At 36.3% G+C, this 23118-nt stretch overlaps 1 protein-coding gene across 3 annotated transcripts in view; it reads right to left on the bottom strand.

Annotated features, from left to right (window-relative positions):
• Positions 1–23118, bottom strand: part of LOC128666880 (cytochrome P450 2G1) — an 80841-nt gene that overhangs the window by 5086 nt on the left and 52637 nt on the right. For all 3 annotated transcript variants that reach the window (XM_053721684.1, XM_053721686.1, XM_053721685.1), the window contains 5 exons: positions 19556–19705; positions 13029–13189; positions 7817–7993; positions 6846–6987; positions 3614–3801 (listed from right to left, as the gene is read on the bottom strand). In XM_053721684.1, coding sequence (XP_053577659.1) covers positions 3614–3801; positions 6846–6987; positions 7817–7993; positions 13029–13189; positions 19556–19705 — 818 coding nt within the window. The remainder of the gene's footprint in view (positions 1–3613; positions 3802–6845; positions 6988–7816; positions 7994–13028; positions 13190–19555; positions 19706–23118) is intronic.

The following is a 23118-nucleotide window of genomic DNA, read 5'->3' as shown; positions in this document are numbered from 1 at the left end:
CTGCTGGTAGGAGTAGCTGGAGCACAGTCTGATTAGAGGGATAGTGAGATCTTCTAGTAATGTGCAGTAGCACTTCCTACATAACACTAATTGCGAGCCTGTCAGTGGTCCTGCTGTGTGATCACCCTGCAATGTGTGGAACACATGGTGCTTACATTTCTGTGTGACTTGTTTGGGGTAATTTAGTTCCCCTCAGCAGAAAGAGGACTATTGCACCTTAAGTGGGTGAGACTCTGTGACAGAGGAGGAGTCTCAGGCCCAAAGGCAACCATTCAACCCTTCATTGGTTTTAACTTGGTTTCATTGACCAAAGTGTACATATTATATACATATAAATACAGTGTGTGTGTGTGTATATAAAACAATATTAATTGCATGCGGGGAGGGGAGTTCCCACACTTTTTTTTGTAGGACTTGACCCCTGGTTAGGAAGTAGCGGTCTTAAGACCGCTGCTCTTTAACTCGTCTGCCACCTCTGAGGTGGCGGACAGCAATCCAATCAGGATGAGTGACACCTCCGGTTAGCGAATGTGCAGGGACGGCATTGCACAAACATTTCACACAAAATGCTTGTGCAATGATAAATGCCGACAGCGTATGCTGTCACCATTTATCGATGTCGGGCAGACATGATCCGCTGCAGCGGATCATATCCACCCGACACATGATTAATCCGCCTCTTTGCCTGAACTGCATACTATACTCAGGATGAGATCTTACTAGTGATCTGTAAAGAACCTTATTATTCCAGTTGCTAATACCTCTACCTATACAACTGATCATTCTACTGACCGTACTGAGCTATTACATTGTCTAACAAAGATATTTTTGTAAGTGCAGTGACACGTTTTGAGGCTGTGTTCTCCCCAGGATTTATTTATGGGCACACACCCTGGCTGATTTTATTGACCACCCAGCTAAAATGTAAGCCATTATTAAAGAGACAGTATACTGTAAAATAGTTTTTCCCTTAATGTACTTTTTTTACCAGCTGCAGAGTATAAAATGTATGAGATTTGCTTTTTAAGGCTTATTTTTGTATATTAAAGCTCTGATTTTGTGTTTTGAAGCCACAACCTAATAAAATGGGTTGAGCTTGTAGGTATAATTAGATCTCATTACTGTATCACATTGTGCACATATACCTGCTTCTTTATCTTATATCTGTCCTTAAAACAATCACCAGTACTTTGAGAGAACAATGGAAAAATCAACATTTTATTACCTTATCTCTGCTATATCCTACTGGGATTGTAATTTCTTCTGCTGGCTGTGTTTACAAAGCTTATCTATAGCTGGTACGCGCGGCCACAAACTTTCAGAATAGGTGGGGATACAACATGCTAAATCAACAATTTCAAATGCCAATATAAGGGTAAAGGAGCTACTTGTAAACAATTTAATACACTCCAGCAGAAAAAGTGGATCATTGGGAACAAATTAAAGGGGAGAAAATTTTTGAGTAAACTGTCCCTTTAAGGTTTAAGCTAAATTAGCTCATATTAAGTTTTTTGCTCAAATTATTATTAAATCAATTTATGTTAATTTGTGCAATGAATTTGTGCTTTAGATATCTTCAGTTACATTTATAAATACTAGATTTTTTTTTAAAATGGCACAGTATTACATTGCCTCCACTAAGTCACAATGATACCCAGTAACTTCAAGACGCCACCCGGCAGGCCAAATTGTCTGTGACGAACACTGTGGGGGGACTTTGTCCTACAATATTGGTTAAACTTGATTGATTTCGGTCTTTTTTCAACCTCATCTACTATGTTACTATGTAATAACCTCAATAATTACCGTCAGCATCTCCAACGCCTAGCACATATGGATCTAATATTTTAAGTGTTGGTGTATACATTATCTAATTTCTGGCTAAGTAAAAATCTGCACTTATATTTAGGAAACTATATAACTACATTCTGCATGTAATATAACAGACAATATAACTGCCCTTTGTATTAGTGATTGCATGTAAAATACCAGCCTCTTCGAAATATTATTGCCAACTCTGGGCTGGATTACAGATGGAGCGCAAAAATGTTAGCACTGTCGAGCGCTAACACTGTTGGTTTTACAAGTTGAAAGTAAAATGTTAGTTAGCAAGTGAAAGACTCAGCCGCGCAATCATCTGGAGGTTCGGATATTGTGACCTTGCAAACTTTCCCCATAGACATCTCTTATGGGAGCACTAACCTGAACGTTTATTAGGACAACTGCGCTATAGCCGAAGATGCGTTAAGACTACTTAAAATACCACAGGAGAAAATGTACTTTTTTTGTTATGTATATATATATATATATATATATATATATATATACTGTATATGTATAGTATATACTAATTATAAGCTACATATCTATATAAGTGTGTGTGTATATATATATATATATATATACTAATTATAAACTATAGCTACAGATCTATATAAGTGTGTGTATATATATATATATATATATATATATATATACTGTATATATATATATATATATATATATATATATATATATATATATATATATATATATAAAGTTCAAAGTAGACAAGCACTCCAGAAATCCAAATCACATGCCCAGGGTGCAGCAGATAGGTAAATAGAAAGTAATGAAGAGTGCACTCACCAGGACTTTTCAAAGTTTTATTCCAATTATGTGAACGTTTTCGGGGGATTAGCCCCTTCCTCAGACATACAAAATACAATATGATTGTATTTTGTATGTCTGAGGAAGGGGCTAATCCCCCGAAAACGTTCACATAATTGGAATAAAACTTTGAAAAGTCCTGGTGAGTGCACTCTTCATTACTTTATATATATATATATATATATATATATATATATATATATATATATATATATATATATATGTAGTATATACTAATTATAAACTATAGCTACAGATCTATATAAGTGTATGTGTATATATATATAGTACTTCTCCTGCATTAAAGTTTGGTGTGCAAGTAACTAGTCTCCAGGTGATGTGTCCAATATGGCCAACTGTATCTATCTCGGCAAACAGTTTTTGTTCACCTTATATTTGTGTCTAAACCTTTTAAAGACTTAACCAAAGGGTCCAATACCAAGATTATGTATGTTTACTGGTGAAATATGACAGTAAAAGCACTGGATTTGATAGTATTTGAAAATATCTGTCTATCTATCTGAGCTAATTAGCTTCATATTTTTTTAGTTGTGAGTGGTGTCTCTATACCTGCATATAAATGTGCTAATACTGGCTATAAAACTATATTGTGTAGGGACATTTCTGGCCAGTCTTGCCATTTATATGTAGGCTTAAAGGTTTCTATTTAAATCTCTTCCAGGTATGTGGACTTGCTGACTATATAACTGTCCACTGCCTTTATGACTATTGGTTTAATTTACCCCTTGCGATTTTTGGAACAGCTCTAAAAAAAAAAATGTCTAAGTAATGTGTAGAGTCAGATAGAAGGATATTTTTTATGTAAAATATTGGATTATATGGAATTAAGTGATAAATAATTTAACTAGGTCACACTATGTAACTACTCCTTATTAAAACATAAAAAATATTAGATTTTAATAAATATATGGAAACCCAGGTATATGTTTGGCATAAATTTTACCTTGGGGATAGTATATCCTTGAAACTGGATGTCTTTTGTCACTGAATGTGTGACATTTAGTGGAACAAGATCAACAAATCTCTGGACTTCATTGATCACGGCTTCTGTATAAGGCATTTGGCTCCGGTCAGACAGCAGTGGAAGTCTGTTTCTTCCGATCACCTGGTCAATTTCCTCATGAAGTTTTCCTGTCATGTAGAATATTTTAGGTCAACATTTTGCAATATGATGACTAATGGCCCTATAATCAAAAATTTGCTGACATGGAGAGAAATGACACAAAATCTTATTTTGTTTTTAGCATTAATGATTAATATTAATATAAATGATAAAATAATTATAATGAATAATTGCATGTGTCTCTCTTTCACATTTACAACCATGCATAGCAAGATAAACAACTCCCAAGTAGGGATGGCCGAATGTGTTTATATTCGAAATCGAATGTTAGAACAAATGTTATTGTAGAAATTTGATTTACATAATAGAATGTTGATAAGAACGAATATTCTTAAAAATTAGATTTTCGAATGTTATATACAGTTTTCGAATGTCACATTCGAATTCGAATGTCACATTCAAATATTGAATGTCACATTCGAATGTCACATTCAAATTCGAATATTACATTTATAAAACACAGTATTAAACTAGAAATACTATTTCGAATTCGAATGTCACATTCGAATTGAATATTACATTTGAATCGAATATCACATATATTAAACACAGTTGTAAACTAGAAATACTATTTCGAATTTGAATGTAGCATTCAAATTCGAATATTACATTTATTAAACACAGTTGTAGGCTAGAAATACTGTCACATTCAAATATTACATTTCAAAATTGAATGAATACATAGCTAATCATTCTATTATTCGAATGAATATTTTCAATTTTTTTTGAAAAATTCGAAAACAAAAATTCGAAAATAGAATGTTAGAATGTTATATAAACATTCGAAATTCGATTCGAACAAAGGAACGAATGTATCAAAATTCTTTATAAATTTCGAATTTTTAGAAACATTCACCCATTACTACTCCCAAATTAAAATTTGCCTTTTTTTGAGAGGCCTTGCAGTATTGACAAGACTTCTTAGGTAATCTCACAAAACCAAAGAGCATTCAATACTAGATATTTTAGTCTTTTCAGGCATAAAGACCACTACTGCAATGATATTTTTTAAATATCAATTAATATTTAATTTTTTGGCATTCCTTAACCACTCTATCAAGACCTGCACTCCTACAGCTCTGGAAGTCAATACAACCTTTTACGCAAAGGGATTACAAATAATTATTCCAATCTCGGCAAAGCACTTTTAAAAACCCTATTAAAAACAGGGGCACTTTCATTCATCAAACTACATTCACTCGTTTTGTTAAAATAATTACCTTTTAATCTTGAAAGCCGCTCCAGCGATTTCCCCCTCTTGCCGCTCGTCACTTTATACATCAGCAATGACGAATACGGCATCCTCCAATCACGACTTCCCCTCCAGGGGAATCATTGCCTGAGGCAACGCCGTGATTGGAGGAAGCCGGAATTGTCATTTTTGACATATGAAGAGGCTTGCAACGGGTTCTCTGTCGTGTATAAAAGGGCAGCAGCAAAACAAGTTCAAATTATTATTTTTCTTGCATTTTTCTTTCAAGATTATGGGGTCAATTTATCAAGCTCCGTACAGAGCTTGATGCCCCGTGTTTCCGGCGAGCCTTCAGGCTCGCTTGAAACAGAAGTTATGATGCAGCGGTCTAAAGACTGCTGCTCCATAACTTGTCTGACGGCTCTGAGGCCACAGACAGAAATCAACCCGATCGAATACGATCGGGTTGATTGACACCCAATCTGCAGGGGGTGGCATTGCACCAGCAGTTCACAAGAACTACTGGTGCAATGATAAATGCCAACAGCGTATGCTGTCGGCATTTATCGATGTGCGGCGGACATGATACGCTACATCGTATCATGGGGCATATTTAACAAATGTCTGTCGGACCTGATCCGACAGTGCGGATCAGGTCTGACAGATATCGCTGAATGCAGAGAGCAATACGCTCTCTCTATTCAGCATTGCACCAGCAGCTCACAAGGGGTGTCAATCAACCCAATCGTACTTGATCGGGTTGAATTCCGGCGATGTCTGTCCGCCTGCTCAGAGCAGACGGACAGGGTTATGGAGCAGCGCCCCAGAAACACGGGCGTCAAACTCCATTCGGAGCTTGATAGATGGGCCCCCATGTCCGCTTGCACATTAATAAATTAACCCCTCAGACTAGAAATATTTCTTGATAAGAGAAATATATGCAATTGGTCATTTTTACTCACACCACACTACATCACTAGCTGAGACAGGACAAAAAAACAGATAACAGAAAACAAAGAACATAGGAGAGATTTAATTTCTCTTTTTGCTACTTTTCATGTCACATGGGTTCTTTATAGACAAAGCTATGAGCCAGGCATATCTTAGAAAATGGAGTAGGATATATAGAAAAAGTAGGCCAAAGCCTATGTAACACCAATGTGCTCAGTTACTTCCAGTAGTGCATGGCTGCTCCTTCAATAATGAATACCAAGAGAATGAAGCAAAATGAATAATAGAACTAAAATGGAACGTTGTTTAACATTATAGGTTCTATCCGAGTCATGAAATAAAATTTTTGGGGTTCATGTCCCTTTAAGTTAAATCTGTTTAACTTAAAGTGAATGTAAATTTTGAGGCTAAAGTGCCCGGTTTTTAAAAATTTGATTAAAAACAGGGGCACTTTAAGTCATCAAAATTTACATTTCACTCTTGATGTGAAAAAATACTTACTTTTAATCTTCGCAGCAGCTCCAGCTTCCTCCGCCCGTCGCAAAGCCTCTTCCTGTGTCTAAAATGAGGAATCCGGCTTCCTCCAATCACGGCGTTGAATCAGACACTGATTCCCCCGGGGGGGAAGCTGTGATTGGAGGATGACCTATCCATCATTTCTGACATCAGAAATGACTTGCAACGACCGGAGGAAGCTGGAGCTGCTGTCAAGTTTAAAAGGTAAGTATTTCTTCACAACGAGTGAAATGTAAATTTTAATGAATTAAAGTGCCCCTGTTTTTAATTGAATTTTTAGCATCAACATTTACATTCACTTTAAAAGGAATCAAAAGTTATCATAACATATGTCTGTTATAAGATTCTATTTATAGCTGACAAGTTTTAGGGCTCTTATAAACATTAACCTACCTTGCATCTCAGGATACGACCCTAATATTAAGAGCGCGTGCCTCAGTGTGATACCAACGCTACCTGTAGCACCAAGAAGTAGATTGTGAACCGATATCAAGAGATTTTTCATGGTGAACTCTGTGTTAGGATTGCGTTTTTCCTGTACAGAACACAAAGAATATCCTAATTCATATACAAACAATAATACAGAAGTTATTGGATTATACCTGTAACAGGATGCTGCCTTCTGCTAGTGCCCAAGTTATTTATTTAAGAGTTCATCCAATCACAGACTCATATACAAATATACTGTAAACTCTTGCACATGCTCAGTAGGAGATGGCGTCTCAGGTAATGTGACTATAACAATTTGATAATGGAGAAAAATTGGAAAGTTCTGAATCATGAAAGTTCCATTTTGACTTTGGTGTCCCTTTAATAAATACCAATTTTTCACTTTTACATAATCTTCAATGTGGAGATTTTTTGTTTATATACAATTATTTCCTTAAACATTTTCTCCATTCTAATAATAATATTTAAATGTATCCATCCATATGGCTGCACCTTATAACCCTTCCCATAACTCCTCCTACTGCTCCATATGAACCTCCCTATAACTTCTCATATTAAGTCATAAAACCATCTCTATAATTCCTCCTATTGTTCCATATAACTGACTATTACTCCATATAACCTCTCCTTATAACTGCTCCTACTGCTCCATATAACCCTCCCATTAACTCCTCCTATAACCCTCCCCCTATAACTCATCCTATTGCTCCATATAACCCTCCCTATAACTCATCCTATTGCTCCATATAACCCTCCCTATAACTCTTCCTATTGCATCATATAACTCTCCCTATAACTTCTCCAATTTCTCTACATAACCCTCCCAATAACTCCTATGGATTCATATAAACTCTTCCTAGAACTCCTCCTATTGCTTCATATACCATCTCCCCATACTCCTTAGATTTGATTACCTGCTCCATCTTGATAAGGAAACAATCAATATAATCCCTGGGGCAAGTAGGATCTAATGATGCTTGATTGATCTCCACTCTCTTTTGTATACATTTAACCAGTTCTTCTGATACATCTATGATCTTTTTGTGTGGCCCTGGGATGTATTTCATCAGCTCTGGAAATGTGTCTTCTATCTGCAACAACACACAGATTATTGGTTATTTTAATAAAATGTATTTTTATTTATGCAATGTTTCTCATATAAAATAAATCATAAATGCTGATTCAAATCAGCCAATAGGATAATAGATGCTTGCATCCTATTGGCTGATTTGAATTTATCAGCCAATAGGAATGCTAGGGTACCCCCATATAAAAGGGGTACCTTGCATTCAATCTTCAGTGTGTGGCTGGAGACCGTATGAAGAGGAGCTCCGTGTCACGCGGATGAACAGGACCACCGATGGCAATGTCAAAGCTAGAAGATGAATCGTGGCCTGGATGAAGATTGTAGAAGATGCTCCGCAGATGGATGAAGATGGATCCCCATTCAGGATGAAGATGGAGCACCACCCTTCATCATTGGTGAGTACCAATTTTGGGGTTAGTGTTAGTTTTTTTTGGGGGGTGTTTTTTTAAGATTAGGGGTTTTTTTATGGGCAGAAAAAGATCTGAATGCCCTTTTAAGGGCAATGCCCACCCAAATGCCCTTTTTGGGGCAATGGGTAGATTAGGTTTTTTTTTAAGTTACGTTTTTTATTTTGGGGGGATGGGGTTTTTTAATGTTAGGGGGTAATTGTTGTTTTTTTGGTAAAAGAGCTGTTAGCTTTGGGGCAAAGCCCCTCAGTAGGTCCTTTTAAGGGCTATTGGTAGTTTATTTTTAGATTAGGGATCATTTTGTTTGTTATTTTTTGTAATGGTAGCTGTTTATATTTGTTGTAATTCTAGTTTTTTTTTGGCATGGTAGTTGTTTTTTTTGGCTAATGTTAGGTTTTATTATTTTTAGTAGTGTTAGGTTTTTAGTTTTTTTTTTGGTAATGTAGGTTTTTGTTTTTATTATTTATATTTTTAGAACAAGTTATGTTAGGTATTTTTTTATTTTAAGCTAAGGTTTTAATTTTGTTTCACTGGTAAGTTTGTATTTATTTTAAGGTAGTTACTATATTTTAACTTTAATTTAGGTGTATTTAAATTTTGGTAAAGTTAGGTTTAGGGGTTAATAGTTTCATTTAGGTAGTTGTGATGTAGAGGGATGGCGGTTTAGAGGTTAATACTTTTATTTAGGTAGTTGTGATGCGGGTGTGGCAGTTTAGGTATTAATAGGTTTATTTATTAGTTGCAATGTGGGGGGATGGTGGTTTAGGGGTTAATAGCTTTATTTATTAGTTGTGATGCGGGGGTGGTTTAGGGGTTAATATTGTAGTTTATGGGTGTAAGTGTACTTTGTAACATATTTTTGATGTGTTTTGTGAAACTTCTTTGTTTCATAAAACACATAACTACAGGTCTTTGAATGCGGAAGGGATCGTTGTGGTAAAGGCTATAACAGGATCCTTCTGCCTTACTGAGTTAGCACACAGATATATTACCAGTGCCGTGTGCTAACTCAGTAAGGCAGAAGGAGCTAAGGTCTGTTAATTCATGGTTGAAAACATGGTGTAAAAATGAGGGGTTTGACTTTTTAGAGCACTGGGCTGACTTTTCACTTGGGTACAATTTGTACAGTAAGGATGGATTGCACCTGAATGACATGGGTGCTGGTGTGTTGGAGGAAAGGATGGTAGCACGTTTAGAGAATCTTTTAAACTAGGCAAAGGGGGGAGGGTCAGTTAGAACACAATAGAACAGAGAGATCAGTCTGTGAATATGTCACTCCCTTAATATCTCAAGGAAGGGATGACCTAAGAAATGTCACATTAGAAAGTATGGAGGAAAGTGCACCAAGCAGCCGCAGAAAGCACTTGAAAATTAAATGTATGACAGCAAATGCAAGAAGCTTGACGAGTAAAATGGGGGAGCTGGAGCTCTTAGTTGCAGAAGAGGACTATGATGTTATGAGTAGAACTAAAACTTGGTGGGATGATTCACATGACTGGGCAGTTAACTTAGAGGGGTATACTTTATTTAGGAGGGACAGGAATAATAAAAGGGGTGGATGAATCTGCATGTATATTAAACCTAACCTTAAACCTACTATACGGGAAGATATTTATGATGATACAGGTGACAATGTAGAGTGGGGGAAAAAATCCTAAAAAAATATTACTAGGAACATGCTACAAACCTCCCAACATTAGTGACCTGAAGGAAACTCAACTACTAATCCAAATAGGTAAGGCTGCTAATAACAGTGCTGTAATTATGGGAGATTTTAATTACCCTGATATAAACTGGACCAATGAAACTAGTAATTCAGCTAAGGGGGATAGATTTTTAAATGTTCTGAGGGATAAATTCTTGTCACAATTAATAGAGGAGTCAACTAGGAGTAAAACTATATTGGATTTAGAGCTATCAAATAATACAGATATAATATCAAAGAACATTTGGGTAACAGTGATCATAACATGGTCACATTTGAAATCTCTTTTCATAAGCAGTGTCTTAAAGGTTTAGCTACGACTTTTAATTTTAAGGAAGCAAAATTTAACGATTTAAGGAAATCATTAAATAACATTAATTGGGACAAAGTATTCTCTAATAAAAAATACAGAGGATAAATGGATAACATTTAAAATGTTGTTAAATAAATATACATATCAACAAATACCATATGTTTATAAAAATAAAAAATCCAAGCCAATGTGGCTAAATAAAAATGTGTTAAGAGAAATTAGAAAAAATGTAGGGCATCTAAATTATTCAAAGAAAATAGTACAGACTCAACATACCATATTTATAAGGAATGTAACAAAGCATGCAAAAAAGCAATCAAATTATCCAAAATTGAAAATGAAAGATTAATTGCAAAGGATTCTAAGGGGCCTATTTATGATGCTGCGAGCGGACATGATCCGATAAAGTGGATCAAGTCGACTGCACATCAATAAATGCCGACAGCATATACTCTCTGCATTTATCATTGCACCAGCAATACCGCCCCCTACAGATTTGCGGCTGCTAGCAGGAGATGTCAAGCAACCCGATCGTATTCGATCGTGTTGATTTCTGACGATTTCTGTCCGCCGCCTCAGAGCAGGCAGACAGGTTATTTAGCAGTTGGAAACACGGGGCATCAAGCTCCATATGGAGCTTGATAAATATGCCCCTAAGTCTAACCCTAAAAGGTTCTTTAAGTACATAAATAGCAAAAAATCTAAGACGGACAATATAGGTACATTAAAATGCGGGAAGGGTAGCATGATTAAGAGACAGGGAGAAGGCTGAGGTGCTAAACCAGTTCCTTTCTTCAGTATACACAAGAGAGGTACCAATTGAGGATACTTTGGAACAAACTAGAACATGCCAGCCCATACCATTAACTGGGTTATGTATAGAGGATATCAGGAAAAAATGGATAATATTAATGTAAATAAAACTCAAGGCCCAGATGAAATACACCCAAGGGTGTTACAGGAATTTAGCACTGTTATAGACAAACCTCTACTCTTAATTTTTCAAGACTGATTATCCTCAGGCATAGTACCCCAGGATTGGCGTAAAGCTGATGTGGTGCCACTCTTCAAAAAAGGGAAGCAGGGATGATCCTGGAAGCTATAGCCCAGTTAGTCTGACATCAATAGTGGGGAAGATATTTGAAGGGATTATACGGGATTATATTGATGAGCACATTCGTGAAAACAAGATTATGAGTTCAAATCAGCATGGCTTTATGAGAAATAGATCATGTCAAACTAATCTAATTAGATTCTATGTGAAACTAAGTAAAAAAATAGATAAAGAGGAATCAGTTGATGTGATATACTTAGATTTTACAAAGGCGTTTGATACAGTGCCACATGAGAGATTAATGCACAAAATTAAGGGACTAGGAACAGCTGAAAATGTTAGCTCATGGATAAATAGCTGGATAAAAGATAGGGAGCAACGAGTAGTAGTGAATGGGTCATACTCAGATTGGACAAAGGTAATCAGTGGAGTCCCCCAGGGATCAGTACTGGGCCCTGCTCTTTTTATTATTTTTATTAATGACTTGGAGCAAGGTTTAAATAGCGACATCTCTATTTTTGCAGATGATACTAAATTAATTAAGGTCATTAGGTCAGAGGGATCTGCAAAAATTACAAGCATGGGCAGGTAAATGGAAAATGAGATTTAATACGGGAAAATGCAAGGTTCTATATTTTGGAAGTTAAAATAAGCAGGCAATGTATTATTTAAATGGGACAAGACTTAGCCAAACAGAGGAGGAAAGGGATTTGGGAGTAGTAATAGATAACAAGCTAAAGATAGGTGCACAATGTAGGGTATTGGCTTCAAATGCTAATAAGATACTAGCATGTATTAAAAAAGGCATTGATTCAAGGGAGGAAAGCAAACATTCTGTCACTATATAAATCCCTGGTAAGACCTTACCTTGAGTATGGAGTGCAGTTCCGGGGACCAATAGCAAAAAAAGATATTGCAGTACTAGAAAATGTTCATAGAAGGGCCACAAAGTTAATAAGGGGAATGGAGAATTTAAGCTATGAGGAGAGGCTAGCCAAACTGAGTCTGTTTTCTCTAGAAAAAAAAGTAACTTGAGAGGTGACATGATTACGTTATATAAATATATTCAAGTCCCATATACAGAGATGGCAGAAGCTCTGTTTATTTCAAGAAAATTGTTTGTGACAAGAGGTCACAATTTAAGGAGGAAAGGAGACTTAATCTCCTGCAATGGAAACGTGTTTTTTCACTGTAAGAGCAAAAAAATTGTGGAACTCATTACCAAAGCATGTAGTGAATGCCAATACCCTAGATAAATTTAAAAATTATTTGGATATATTTCTGTCTAGAAACAAAATTCATGGATATGATTGCTTGTATTAAATGGGTCACCTTTTAGTGGGATTAATTTAAGCTCAACTGGAGCTTTTTGTAAGTATATTAGATTTGCATAGGTTGAACTCGATGGACTTTGGTCTTTTTTCAACCTCATCTACTATGTTACTATGTTACTATGTTTTTTTTAAAATTTTTCTCTTTGTTTGATTAATGAAAGTTTAATATTAACTTCCAAATCCATTTAAATCTACATATAAATGAGTTCTTTATTTGCATTATTACCTGTGCCCAAGTTGTGCTCATAAGGCTTATGACCTCTCCTGTAAAATTGACTATCTCTGTAAATCTCTCATCCTCATCCTCAGATTGGTTTCCAAATATAATAAAAAAAAATACGTTGGATACAGCATCCATAATCATTTTAGATGGATCTATTGGTAAACCTGAAAAAGAAAGACATTGAAACTTGTTAAGAATGTGTATTGATTGCTTTTCTCCTAAACAAGTAAGGCCACTAAAGAAGGATGGATGCTGATTCCCAGTAAATGTAAGGTTTGTATACACCTAATATATATTCATTAGATGAACCTGTATTGCTATTGCAAATGCATAAAAAGTGTGAGTTTGTTATGACAATAATATGTGGTGGGTACAATGCTATAATAATACACAGAACTTAGATCAAAGTATAAAATATGTTAAATATTTATTCAATTTAATACAAAGTGCAAATATGACGCATAAAATAACTAATACCAATTTATGACACCGGTGTCGTACTATGTACTGGCCAGACTACCAAAAAATGATTATATATATAAAAAAACGTAAAAACAATCAGTTCTGTGACCGATTAAAAATTGAATATGTAGCCTTTCTGAAATATAGATACACATGTACTGATAATATGTGAACTCCACTAATGGGTGTATCAAATTCTGATATCATATATCGGATGCGGCAGTCTTCAGATGATTGGATTGCTAATGAAAATGTATCCTAATGTTCATCAAATGTTATTTTGTAATGAAGTTGTTAAATACATTTGGCATATATATATATCCATTAGAGCTGAATTCAGCTGTAATTTCTGTTTAGCAAAGATAATGTTCGACCAATTGGCCCAAATGATCTACCGGAGTTATTGTTCCGTATTGGATACTCACAGTGCACTGTGGAGGTATGTCGGGGTTGTCTCCGATTCCTTAAAACACATCCCGCTATGATGTGCCGATATTGGCCTCTGATAAACTGTTGTCTGTGACTCCTCCACTTCTGTTATCTGTAATAACGACCAAATGGAGGTCTTAGTAAAGTGCTTTCTCCATTTTCTCCTTGGAGCGCTCTTACATTCAGTCTCCGGTTCTGCAATGGAGTGCTATTTTCTTTCAGCATCCGGTATCCACGAGCAGTGTTTCACTCTGCTCTCCTTGTAATCCAATAATCGGTCAATCTTTCTGTCAGGTTCTACGAGTTTCGGATGGGAAGCCTTTTTCAAGATTTCAAGGAGTCACAGACAACAGTTTATCAGAGCCCAATGTCGGCACATCATAGCGGGATATGTTTTAAGGAATCAGAGACAACCCCAACATACCTCTGCAGTGCACTGTGAGTATCCAACACGGAACAACAACTCAGGTAGATCATTTGGGCCAATTGGTCGAAGATTATCTTTTCTAAACAGAAATTACAGCTGAATTCAGCTCTAATGGATATATATGCCAAATGTATTTAACAACTTCATTACAAAATAACATTTGATGAACATTAGGATACATTTTCATTAGCAATCCAATCATCTGAAGACTGCCGCATCTGATATATGATATCAGAATTTGATACACCCATTAGTGGAGTTCACCTATTATTAGTACATGTGTATCTAAATTTCAGAAAGGCTACATATTCAATGTTTAATTATTAGTACATGTATTATTAGTACATGTGTATCTAAATTTCAGAAAGGCTACATATTCAGTTTTTAATCGGTCACAGAACAGTCAGAACTGATTGTTTTTAAGTTTTTTTAATATATATATAAAAAAAAATTTAGTAGTCTGGCCAGTACATAGTACGACACCGGTGTCATAAAGTGGTATTAGTTATTTTATGCGTCATATTCGCACTTTGTATTAAATTTAATAAATATTTAACATATTTTATACTTTTATCTAAGTTCTGTGTATTATTATAGCATTGTACCCACCACATATTATTGTGTCATAACAAACTCACACTTTTTATGCATTTGCAATAGCAATACAGGTTCATCTAATGAATATATATATATTAGGTGTATACAAACCTTACATTTACTGGGAATCAGCATCCATTTTTGCACCACCTACAGTCTTTTGTTTTATTTGCCTTTTAACTGTTTTTTTGGGGAAAGAACGTTAATTTAGGTGTGCAGCATTCCCATCTGCTTAAGACATATATTTAACATCGTTTTTACTGCTACCACTAAAGAAGGATACAATGATACTTTATGAGGGTCCTTGTCTATTATAATCATAATGACCACCATGGGCTTTATTTATTATTGTGTTGGCAGATAAGGTTCTGAGTTAGGGATTATGTCATCCTGTGATCACAGCTATAGGGCAGCATTGCCCTGAGTGAATTTATCAGTGCATGAGCGGCTGCTCATGCAACCTATCAAGATGCTCTCGCACAACCAATCTTACAAGAGCAAAAGTCCCCAACTCAAGAGCTCCAAAGATGCATCCACAGCTTGATAAATCCCTTATAAAGTACAAAAAATGCATTCAAGATGATGTTGAGACAAAATATTGTGCTCCCTGTTAGTTGGTTATTGTTACACATATATAAATCAAGGAGATGTTAATAATTAGAATTTGTGGTCATAACATTACTGTTTCCAATTCCATTGCATTTAAAATGAACCTGAGGATGCTTTCATTATTAATAACAATGACTAATAGTGGTGCCAATTCCAAAACATTTTAAAATTGGAAGTGAAAACATTATGAGCTAGATTATGAGTTAAGTGCAAATTAACACTCCTACTTGAGCGTTAATTGCTCTAGAAGTTAATTTTCACTCTTGTCAGGTTGCACTCGTATTACTAGATGAAAGTAAACAGTTTTTGCTCTAACGGTAACATGACTAGCACAAAAATGCAAAGTTAAAATATTTTATGCAAGTTCATGTATTCTCCTATAAAAAAAACGAACACCCAACTCTCACACAAACACGATCACATATTTTCATTTGTGCTAAACCAACATGAAAATAGAAATATTTCATATTCGAATGTTCTTTACATAACAGGATATGTTCTATTTATTTATATATATATATATATATATATATCTGATGGTATTTTGCTACAATATATATCTATCGGCTAGTTTACAAGTGGAGCGCTAACTTTGCCCATTTGCAGGAGCACGATAATTAACCAGCCATTAAAAGTGGCTCTTTATTGCTACTGCTAGATCTCTGCTTAATTTTATAAATTTGCCCCAAATTCCCCCAAAATACTGTCTAGTGTAGTTTATTAAAAAATAAAGATTGCAGCCTTGGATGTGTCAGGAGGCAAGACTGGGGAGAAACTGAAGCTGCCTCCAAGGCATCTTCTGGTAAAAAGGATAATGTCTATGGGAAGGTTGACCTTTCTGAGAGTGTGGGAGAGATTGTTGGTCCATTTCAATGATGTTTTGTTCCGGCAGGTTAAAACCTGCCTAGTTAGGATTTACATCTTTTTTACAGATGCAGCATATTGGTTTGGGGCCTATCAGTAGAGTGTAACTCCATGGCTGATTTAATGGATAGTAAAGGACTTTTCATGGCTCAAGTTTTTTTTTTTTTTTTTATTGCAGAGGCCATTTATAGTAGTTTTGGGGGAGAAATACTCCAACAAATCAGTAATGTTTTGAAAACAAATTAGAAGAAGGCACCCATAGCGTAATATGTTCACATAACACAAAAGAGCAAGTAAGTATAACAAATTACACTCTCATTTAATGAAGCACTTTCAAGTGCTATACTCGCGGGCCAGATATTTATTGAGTAGTCTTGCTTATTCGCCTTCCGTATAATGAGCCGATTGCGGTGTCACCTTCACCTTAGATAAAGCAAACAGAAGCACACATAGCGTAGTATGTTCAAAACATATGATGTATGGTACAAATATATCAGTATTGGTTGCACTCAGGTTCGTTAAAGCACTTTCAAGTGCTGTATAAGCAAGCCAAATATTCAAGAGCAGTCTGGCTAGCTCACCTCCCGTGTTCAGGAACCAGGTGAAGGATATCCTTTTCGTCCACACGTTAAAAAATGGATCCAAAAAGTGTATAATAAAAAAAAAGTTGATCCAAAAAATTTAAAAGTATATTATTTATAATATACTTATATATTATATAATATATTATACACTATTGTATCCATAAGTTTATAATAAAAAAAAGTTAATACAAAAAAGTTAAAAGTATTTTAAAAGTATATTATTTATTGTATCAAACAATTGTACAGCTATGCTGTACAATTGTTTGATACAATAAATAATATACTTTTAACTTTATTGTATCAACTTTTTTTTTATTATACACTTTTGGATCCAGAAGAGCTGCCCGCCGACCTATTTCCAGATTGTTGGCTGTAGATTGGTGGATTGTATTATATCTCCACAATAGGGGATTGAAGGGTTGATAAGAACCCACTTCCATGTGACTTTTAACATATATTTGATTTTATTATATTGTTGTATTTTTATACTAATAGGGAATTGGACATTTCATAACTAAACTAGCAACACCAATTTTAGTGTTTGTCTAGCATAATTTTGTTTTTCATATAGGTGCACCTGTATTCAGTAATGTTTTGGTCTGATAATAAGAGTGGCATTTTCTCCATTAACAGGTTGTCTGATGAAATCCCGGAAGGACAGGAATTGCATCCGATAGCAATTACCAAGTGTTAGGGTAGTGTGTACCTTTTGTGTTTTTAAGCTGTGCAAAAAAAAGTGTTTTTAATATGGCACAATGCCTCTTGCTGAACTTTTCATTAATTGACATATATAACTTTTATAGTATTGGGTGTCTTTGGGAACGACACCAGTTTGGTGTCTCTATCTCCCTGTAGTTGTTAATATGCAGATTTAAGCTGATGTCACAGAAGGTGGTGGCGGAAGAAGCCGGTGGTGGGTGTTAAACCAAGTTGTGCCTAACAGTATTTGGTTTGGTCAATTGTCACATCCCTATAATTTATAATTTGAACAGTGGATGAGAAAAGTTATTATATTGAAGTTTGGATTTGGACTCATTTCAACAATTGTAATCAACTACAGTGTTCTTTTACAAGGCATCAACAGGCATCAACACACTATTGTCACAGTGTGTTGCAGTGTTATAGCTGATTTAAATCTGCACCGGTTACCATGGCAATAAAGTAGCAAGCTTCTACACATACTGGAGAAGACACTCAGGATATGCAGTGGTCACTCCATTTAAGGTACTTAAGGCCAACCCTGTAGCAGCTAATTACAGTGCCCTAAGCTGCAGAAATAGTGGCCCTGACTGATGCATGTCTCCTCACAAAAGGTCAAATTGTGACATTTATACGTACAGTAAGTGCTAGATTATGAGTGGAGCACTAAATATCGCTTGCATGCAAGCAATATTAGTGCTCCACTGAGTAATACCAGCACACGCTATGTGCGCTGATATTACAAGGAGCATTGCGCTCACGAAAGTATGCTTCCACAGCTCCCATAGACCACAATGTAAAGGCACTTTTCAGTTTCGTTTTTTTTTTCTAACACCCCACTCCCACCAACATTAGTCCCCAAAAACTGCCTAGTGGAGTTTTATTTTTTTTATAAAAAACTATAATGCCTTCTATTTTGAAGGCTTTTGGAGAACTTTTAGAACATTAACCAGAGATCTGATCCCTGGTTAATTTTCTGAGCTCTAAATGCTACCGCGAGCTTGTGGGAGTGATTTGTAATGGCTGGTTAATTATCGAGCGCCTGCAAGCTGGCAAATTTGCCCGTTTGCGGGCGTGCAATAATTTAGTACTCTACTTGTAATCTAACCCTAATTGCCGCTAGCATATACCAAGCAGCTAAACCAATTATATTAAACTGTGCACAATTTATACCAAGGGGGAATCAAAGAGGCACTCTGGAGGTCACCCATTGTCCTTTCATCGATTTTTAAATACTGAAAATTTATTTTTCTTCTATCCTCCTGCAAATGCTCAAAGAACTTATCATGCACCAGACTTTGTTGTATCTGATGCATTATTAATCTCTAATATTCTACAATTGAGATTTGCACCCTTTACAGAGATGCCCACTCTATCCGACCCAACGATCAAGTGCTGGTTAAGACGTACCTCTATAGTCATTGTGGACCATACTATGTGATGCTTGTGACTCCAACCATTCTCAAGGTTGCCAAAGCTGACTTTTAGATCCACTATCTGTAGGTCACTATCCTTTCCTTTATTTTCCCCTTTAACCCCTTTAGCTAGCCCTTTGGCTGCACTACGTCCTATGTATCTAAAGATAGATACATAGATAGATAGGTGATAGATAGAGAGATTCAACAATGCATGTTTTATATTTATATGTTAAACATTATGAACCTCTTTCTTACTCATCCACTTTATTTAAATTGATATGAACACTCTGACATATACAATAGCAATTGTATATAGAATATATTGAACTACAGAAAGGTCCTAGGTTCACTATGCCAGAGACATGCAAATTAAATACAATACTTATTTCATTGAATGTTTTAGTAACCTATATACTGTTTTTGTAAATGTATTGAACTGACCATTTGTTTTTTTAATTTCATTCACCAGATTCTGTGCCTCCTCCTGAATCTTCAACTCTGTGCTTTTCTTCCCAAGTCCAAAGTCCCTTAGGGTCTTAAATGAGAACTGTCGCATTTGCTTCCAGCATTCTCCATTTGCAAAACCAATTCCTGAAATATATTGATACAGAATGATTTTATTATTATATAAAACGGTAGGCAAACTTTATTTAAAGGGAAACACCTGGACACAGCTACAATAGCATGATTATTCTACTAAGGCCAGTAAAATGCTTGGATGTATTGGTAGAGGTATTTGCAGCAGAAATAGTAAGGTTCTTATGGCACTTTACAAAACATTAGTTAGGTCTCATCTTGAGTATTGTGTGCAGTTCTGGAGGCCATGGGGCCTATTTATCAAGCATTCGCCGGCACCAATACGCTCGCCTGACATCGCCTAACATCGCTGCCGTGGACCCGAATACGTTCTCCATATTTAACAAAAAAGCCGTCAAAAAGCCGCGCAGCATATGGGGCGATGAACAGCGGACTGTTGTTAACTAACAGTAATCTACCTCACTGCTCTTCGGCTTTTTCCCAGCTTTATTTGTATACTGTCACTAAACACCCACACTATACTAAACTGTTTAACCCCTATACCGTCGCTCCCAGACCCCGCCACAACTAAATAAACGTATTAACCCCTAAACCACTGCTCCCGGAGCCCACCGCCACTCTAATAAACTTATTAACCCCTACTCCTCGGCTCCCGGAGCCCACCGCCACCTACATTATACTTATTAACCCCTAATCTGCCGCCCCCTACATAACGTTATTAACCCCTATCCTGCCGCTCCCGGAGCCCACCGCAACTAAATAAATGTATTAACCCCTAAACCGCCAGCCCCCCACATCGCCATAAACTAAATTAACCTATTAAGCCCTAAACCTAACAACTCGCTAACTTTATATTAAATATTAACTCATCCCAATCTTATAATAAATTTAAACTTACCTTTAAAATTACATTAAACTATATTAAACTATTAATTAATCTACCCTAACTATTATAATAAAATTACATTAAACTATTAATTAACCTACCCTATTATAATAAAAAATACATTAAACTATATTAAATTAATGATTAATCCAACCTATCTTTTAAACTAAAATTGCATTAAACTATATTAAAATAAAAATTAATCTAACCTAACTTTTATACTAAAATTACAAAAAACTACAAATTAAATTAAATATATTATATATTTAAACACCTAACCCTACTCAAATAATTTAAATCTACACTACAAAATTACAAAGTTACAAAAAACTAAGTTACAAAAAATAACAAACACTAAGTTACACAAAAAAATAAACACTAAGTTACAAAAAATAAAAAAGAAATTATCAAAGCTTTAAACTAATTACACCTAATCTAAGGGCCCTATAAAAATAAAAAAGAACCCCCAAAATAAAAAAAACCCTAGCGTACAATAAACTACAAATAGCCCTTAAAAGGGCCTTTTGCGGGGCATTGCCCCAAAGTAATCAGCTCTTTTACCTGTAAAAAAAAAATACAAACAACCCCCCCAACATTAAAACCCACCACCCACACAACCAACCCCCCAAATAAAATACTTTCTAAAAAAAAAAACTAAGCTCCCCATTGCCCTGAAAAGGGCATTTGGATGGGCATTGCCCTTAAAAGGGCATTTAGCTCTTTTGCAGCCCAAAAACCCTAATCTAAAAATAAAACCCACCCAATAAACCCTTAAAAAATCCTAACACTAACCCCTGAAGATCGACTTACAGTTTTGAAGATCCGACATCCATCCTCCAAGAAGCCGGGAGAAGTCTTCATCCAAGCCCGCAGAAGTCTTCACCCAGACGGCATCTTCTATCTTCATCCATCCGGCGCGGAGCGGGTCCATCTTCAATCCGACGCGGAGCATCCTCTTCTTCCGACGGACTAACGACGAATGAAGGTTCCTTTAAATGACGTCACCCAAGATGGCGTTCCTTAGAGTCCGATTGGCTGATAGAATTCTATCAGCCAATCGGAATTAAGGTTGAAAAAATCCTATTGGCTGTTGCAATCAGCCAATAGGATTGAACTTCAATCCTATTGGCTGATCCAATCAGCCAATAGGATTGAGCTTGCATTCTATTGGCTGATTGGAATAGCCAATAGAATGTGAGCTCAATCCTATTGGCTGATTGCAACAGCCAATAGGATTTTTTCAACCTTAATTCCGATTGGCTGATAGAATTCTATCAGCCAATCAGAATCTAAGGGACGCCATTTTGGATGACGTCATTTAAAGGAACCTTCATTCGTCGTTAGTCCGTCAGAAGAAGAGGATGCTCTCCGCGTCGGATGTCTTGAAGATGGACCCGCTCCGCGCCGGATGGATGAAGATAGAAGATGCCGTCTGGGTGAAGACTTCTGCGGGCTTGGATGAAGACTTCGGCCGGCTTCTTGGAGGATGGATGTCAGATGGATGTCGGATCTTCAAAACTAAGGGGTTAGTGTTAGGATTTTTTTAAGGGTTTATTGGGTGGGTTTTATTTTTAGATTAGGGTTTTTGGGCTGCAAAAGAGCTAAATGCCCCTTTAAGGGCAATGCCCATCCAAATGCCCTTTTCAGGGCAATGGGGAGCTTAGTTTTTTTTAGATAGTATTTTATTTGGGGGGTTGGTTGTGTGGGTGGTGGGTTTTACTGTTGGGGGTTGTTTGTATTTTTTTTTACAGGTAAAAGAGCTGATTACTTTGGGGCAATGCCCTGCAAAAGACCCTTTTAAGGGCTATTTGTAGTTTATTGTAGGCTAGGGTTTTTTTTATTTTGGGGGGGCTTTTTTATTTTCATCGGCTCTTAGATTAGGTGTAATTAGTTTAAAGCTTTGATAATTTCTTTTTTATTTTTTGTAACTTAGTGTTTATTTTTTTGTGTAACTTAGTGTTTGTTATTTTTTGTAACTTACGGCTAGATTTAGAGTTTTGTCGGTAACGACCCGCGTAGCTAACGCCGGCTTTTTTCTGGCCGCACCATAAAAATAACTCTGGTATTGAGAGTCCATATAATGTCAGCGTTAGGCTCCAAAAAAGGAGCGTAGAGCATATTTAACGCAACTTCAACTCTCGATACCAGAGTTGCTTACGCAAGCGGCCAGCCTCAAAAACGTGCTCGTGCACGATTCCCCCATAGGAAACAGTTTGAGGCTGTTTGAGCTGAAAAAAAAACTAACACCTGCAAAAAAGCCGCGTTCAGCTCCTAACGCAGCCCCATTGTTTGCTATGGGGAAACACTTCCTACGTCTGCACCTAACACCCCAACATGTACCCCGAGTCTAAACACCCCTAACCTTACACTTATTAACCCCTAATCTGCCGCCCCCGCTATCGCTGACCCCTGCATATTATTATTAACCCCTAATCTGCCGCTCCGTAAACCGCCGCTACTTACATTATCCCTATGTACCCCTAATCTGCTGCCCTAACATCGCCGACCCCTATATTATATTTATTAACCCCTAAATCTGCCCCCCACAACGTCGCCTCCACCTGCCTACACTTATTAACCC

The sequence above is a fragment of the Bombina bombina genome, chromosome 7 (assembly GCF_027579735.1).
Source record: "Bombina bombina isolate aBomBom1 chromosome 7, aBomBom1.pri, whole genome shotgun sequence".
Classification (NCBI taxonomy): domain Eukaryota; kingdom Metazoa; phylum Chordata; class Amphibia; order Anura; family Bombinatoridae; genus Bombina; species Bombina bombina.
This window is presented reverse-complemented; position numbering and strand designations above follow the sequence as displayed.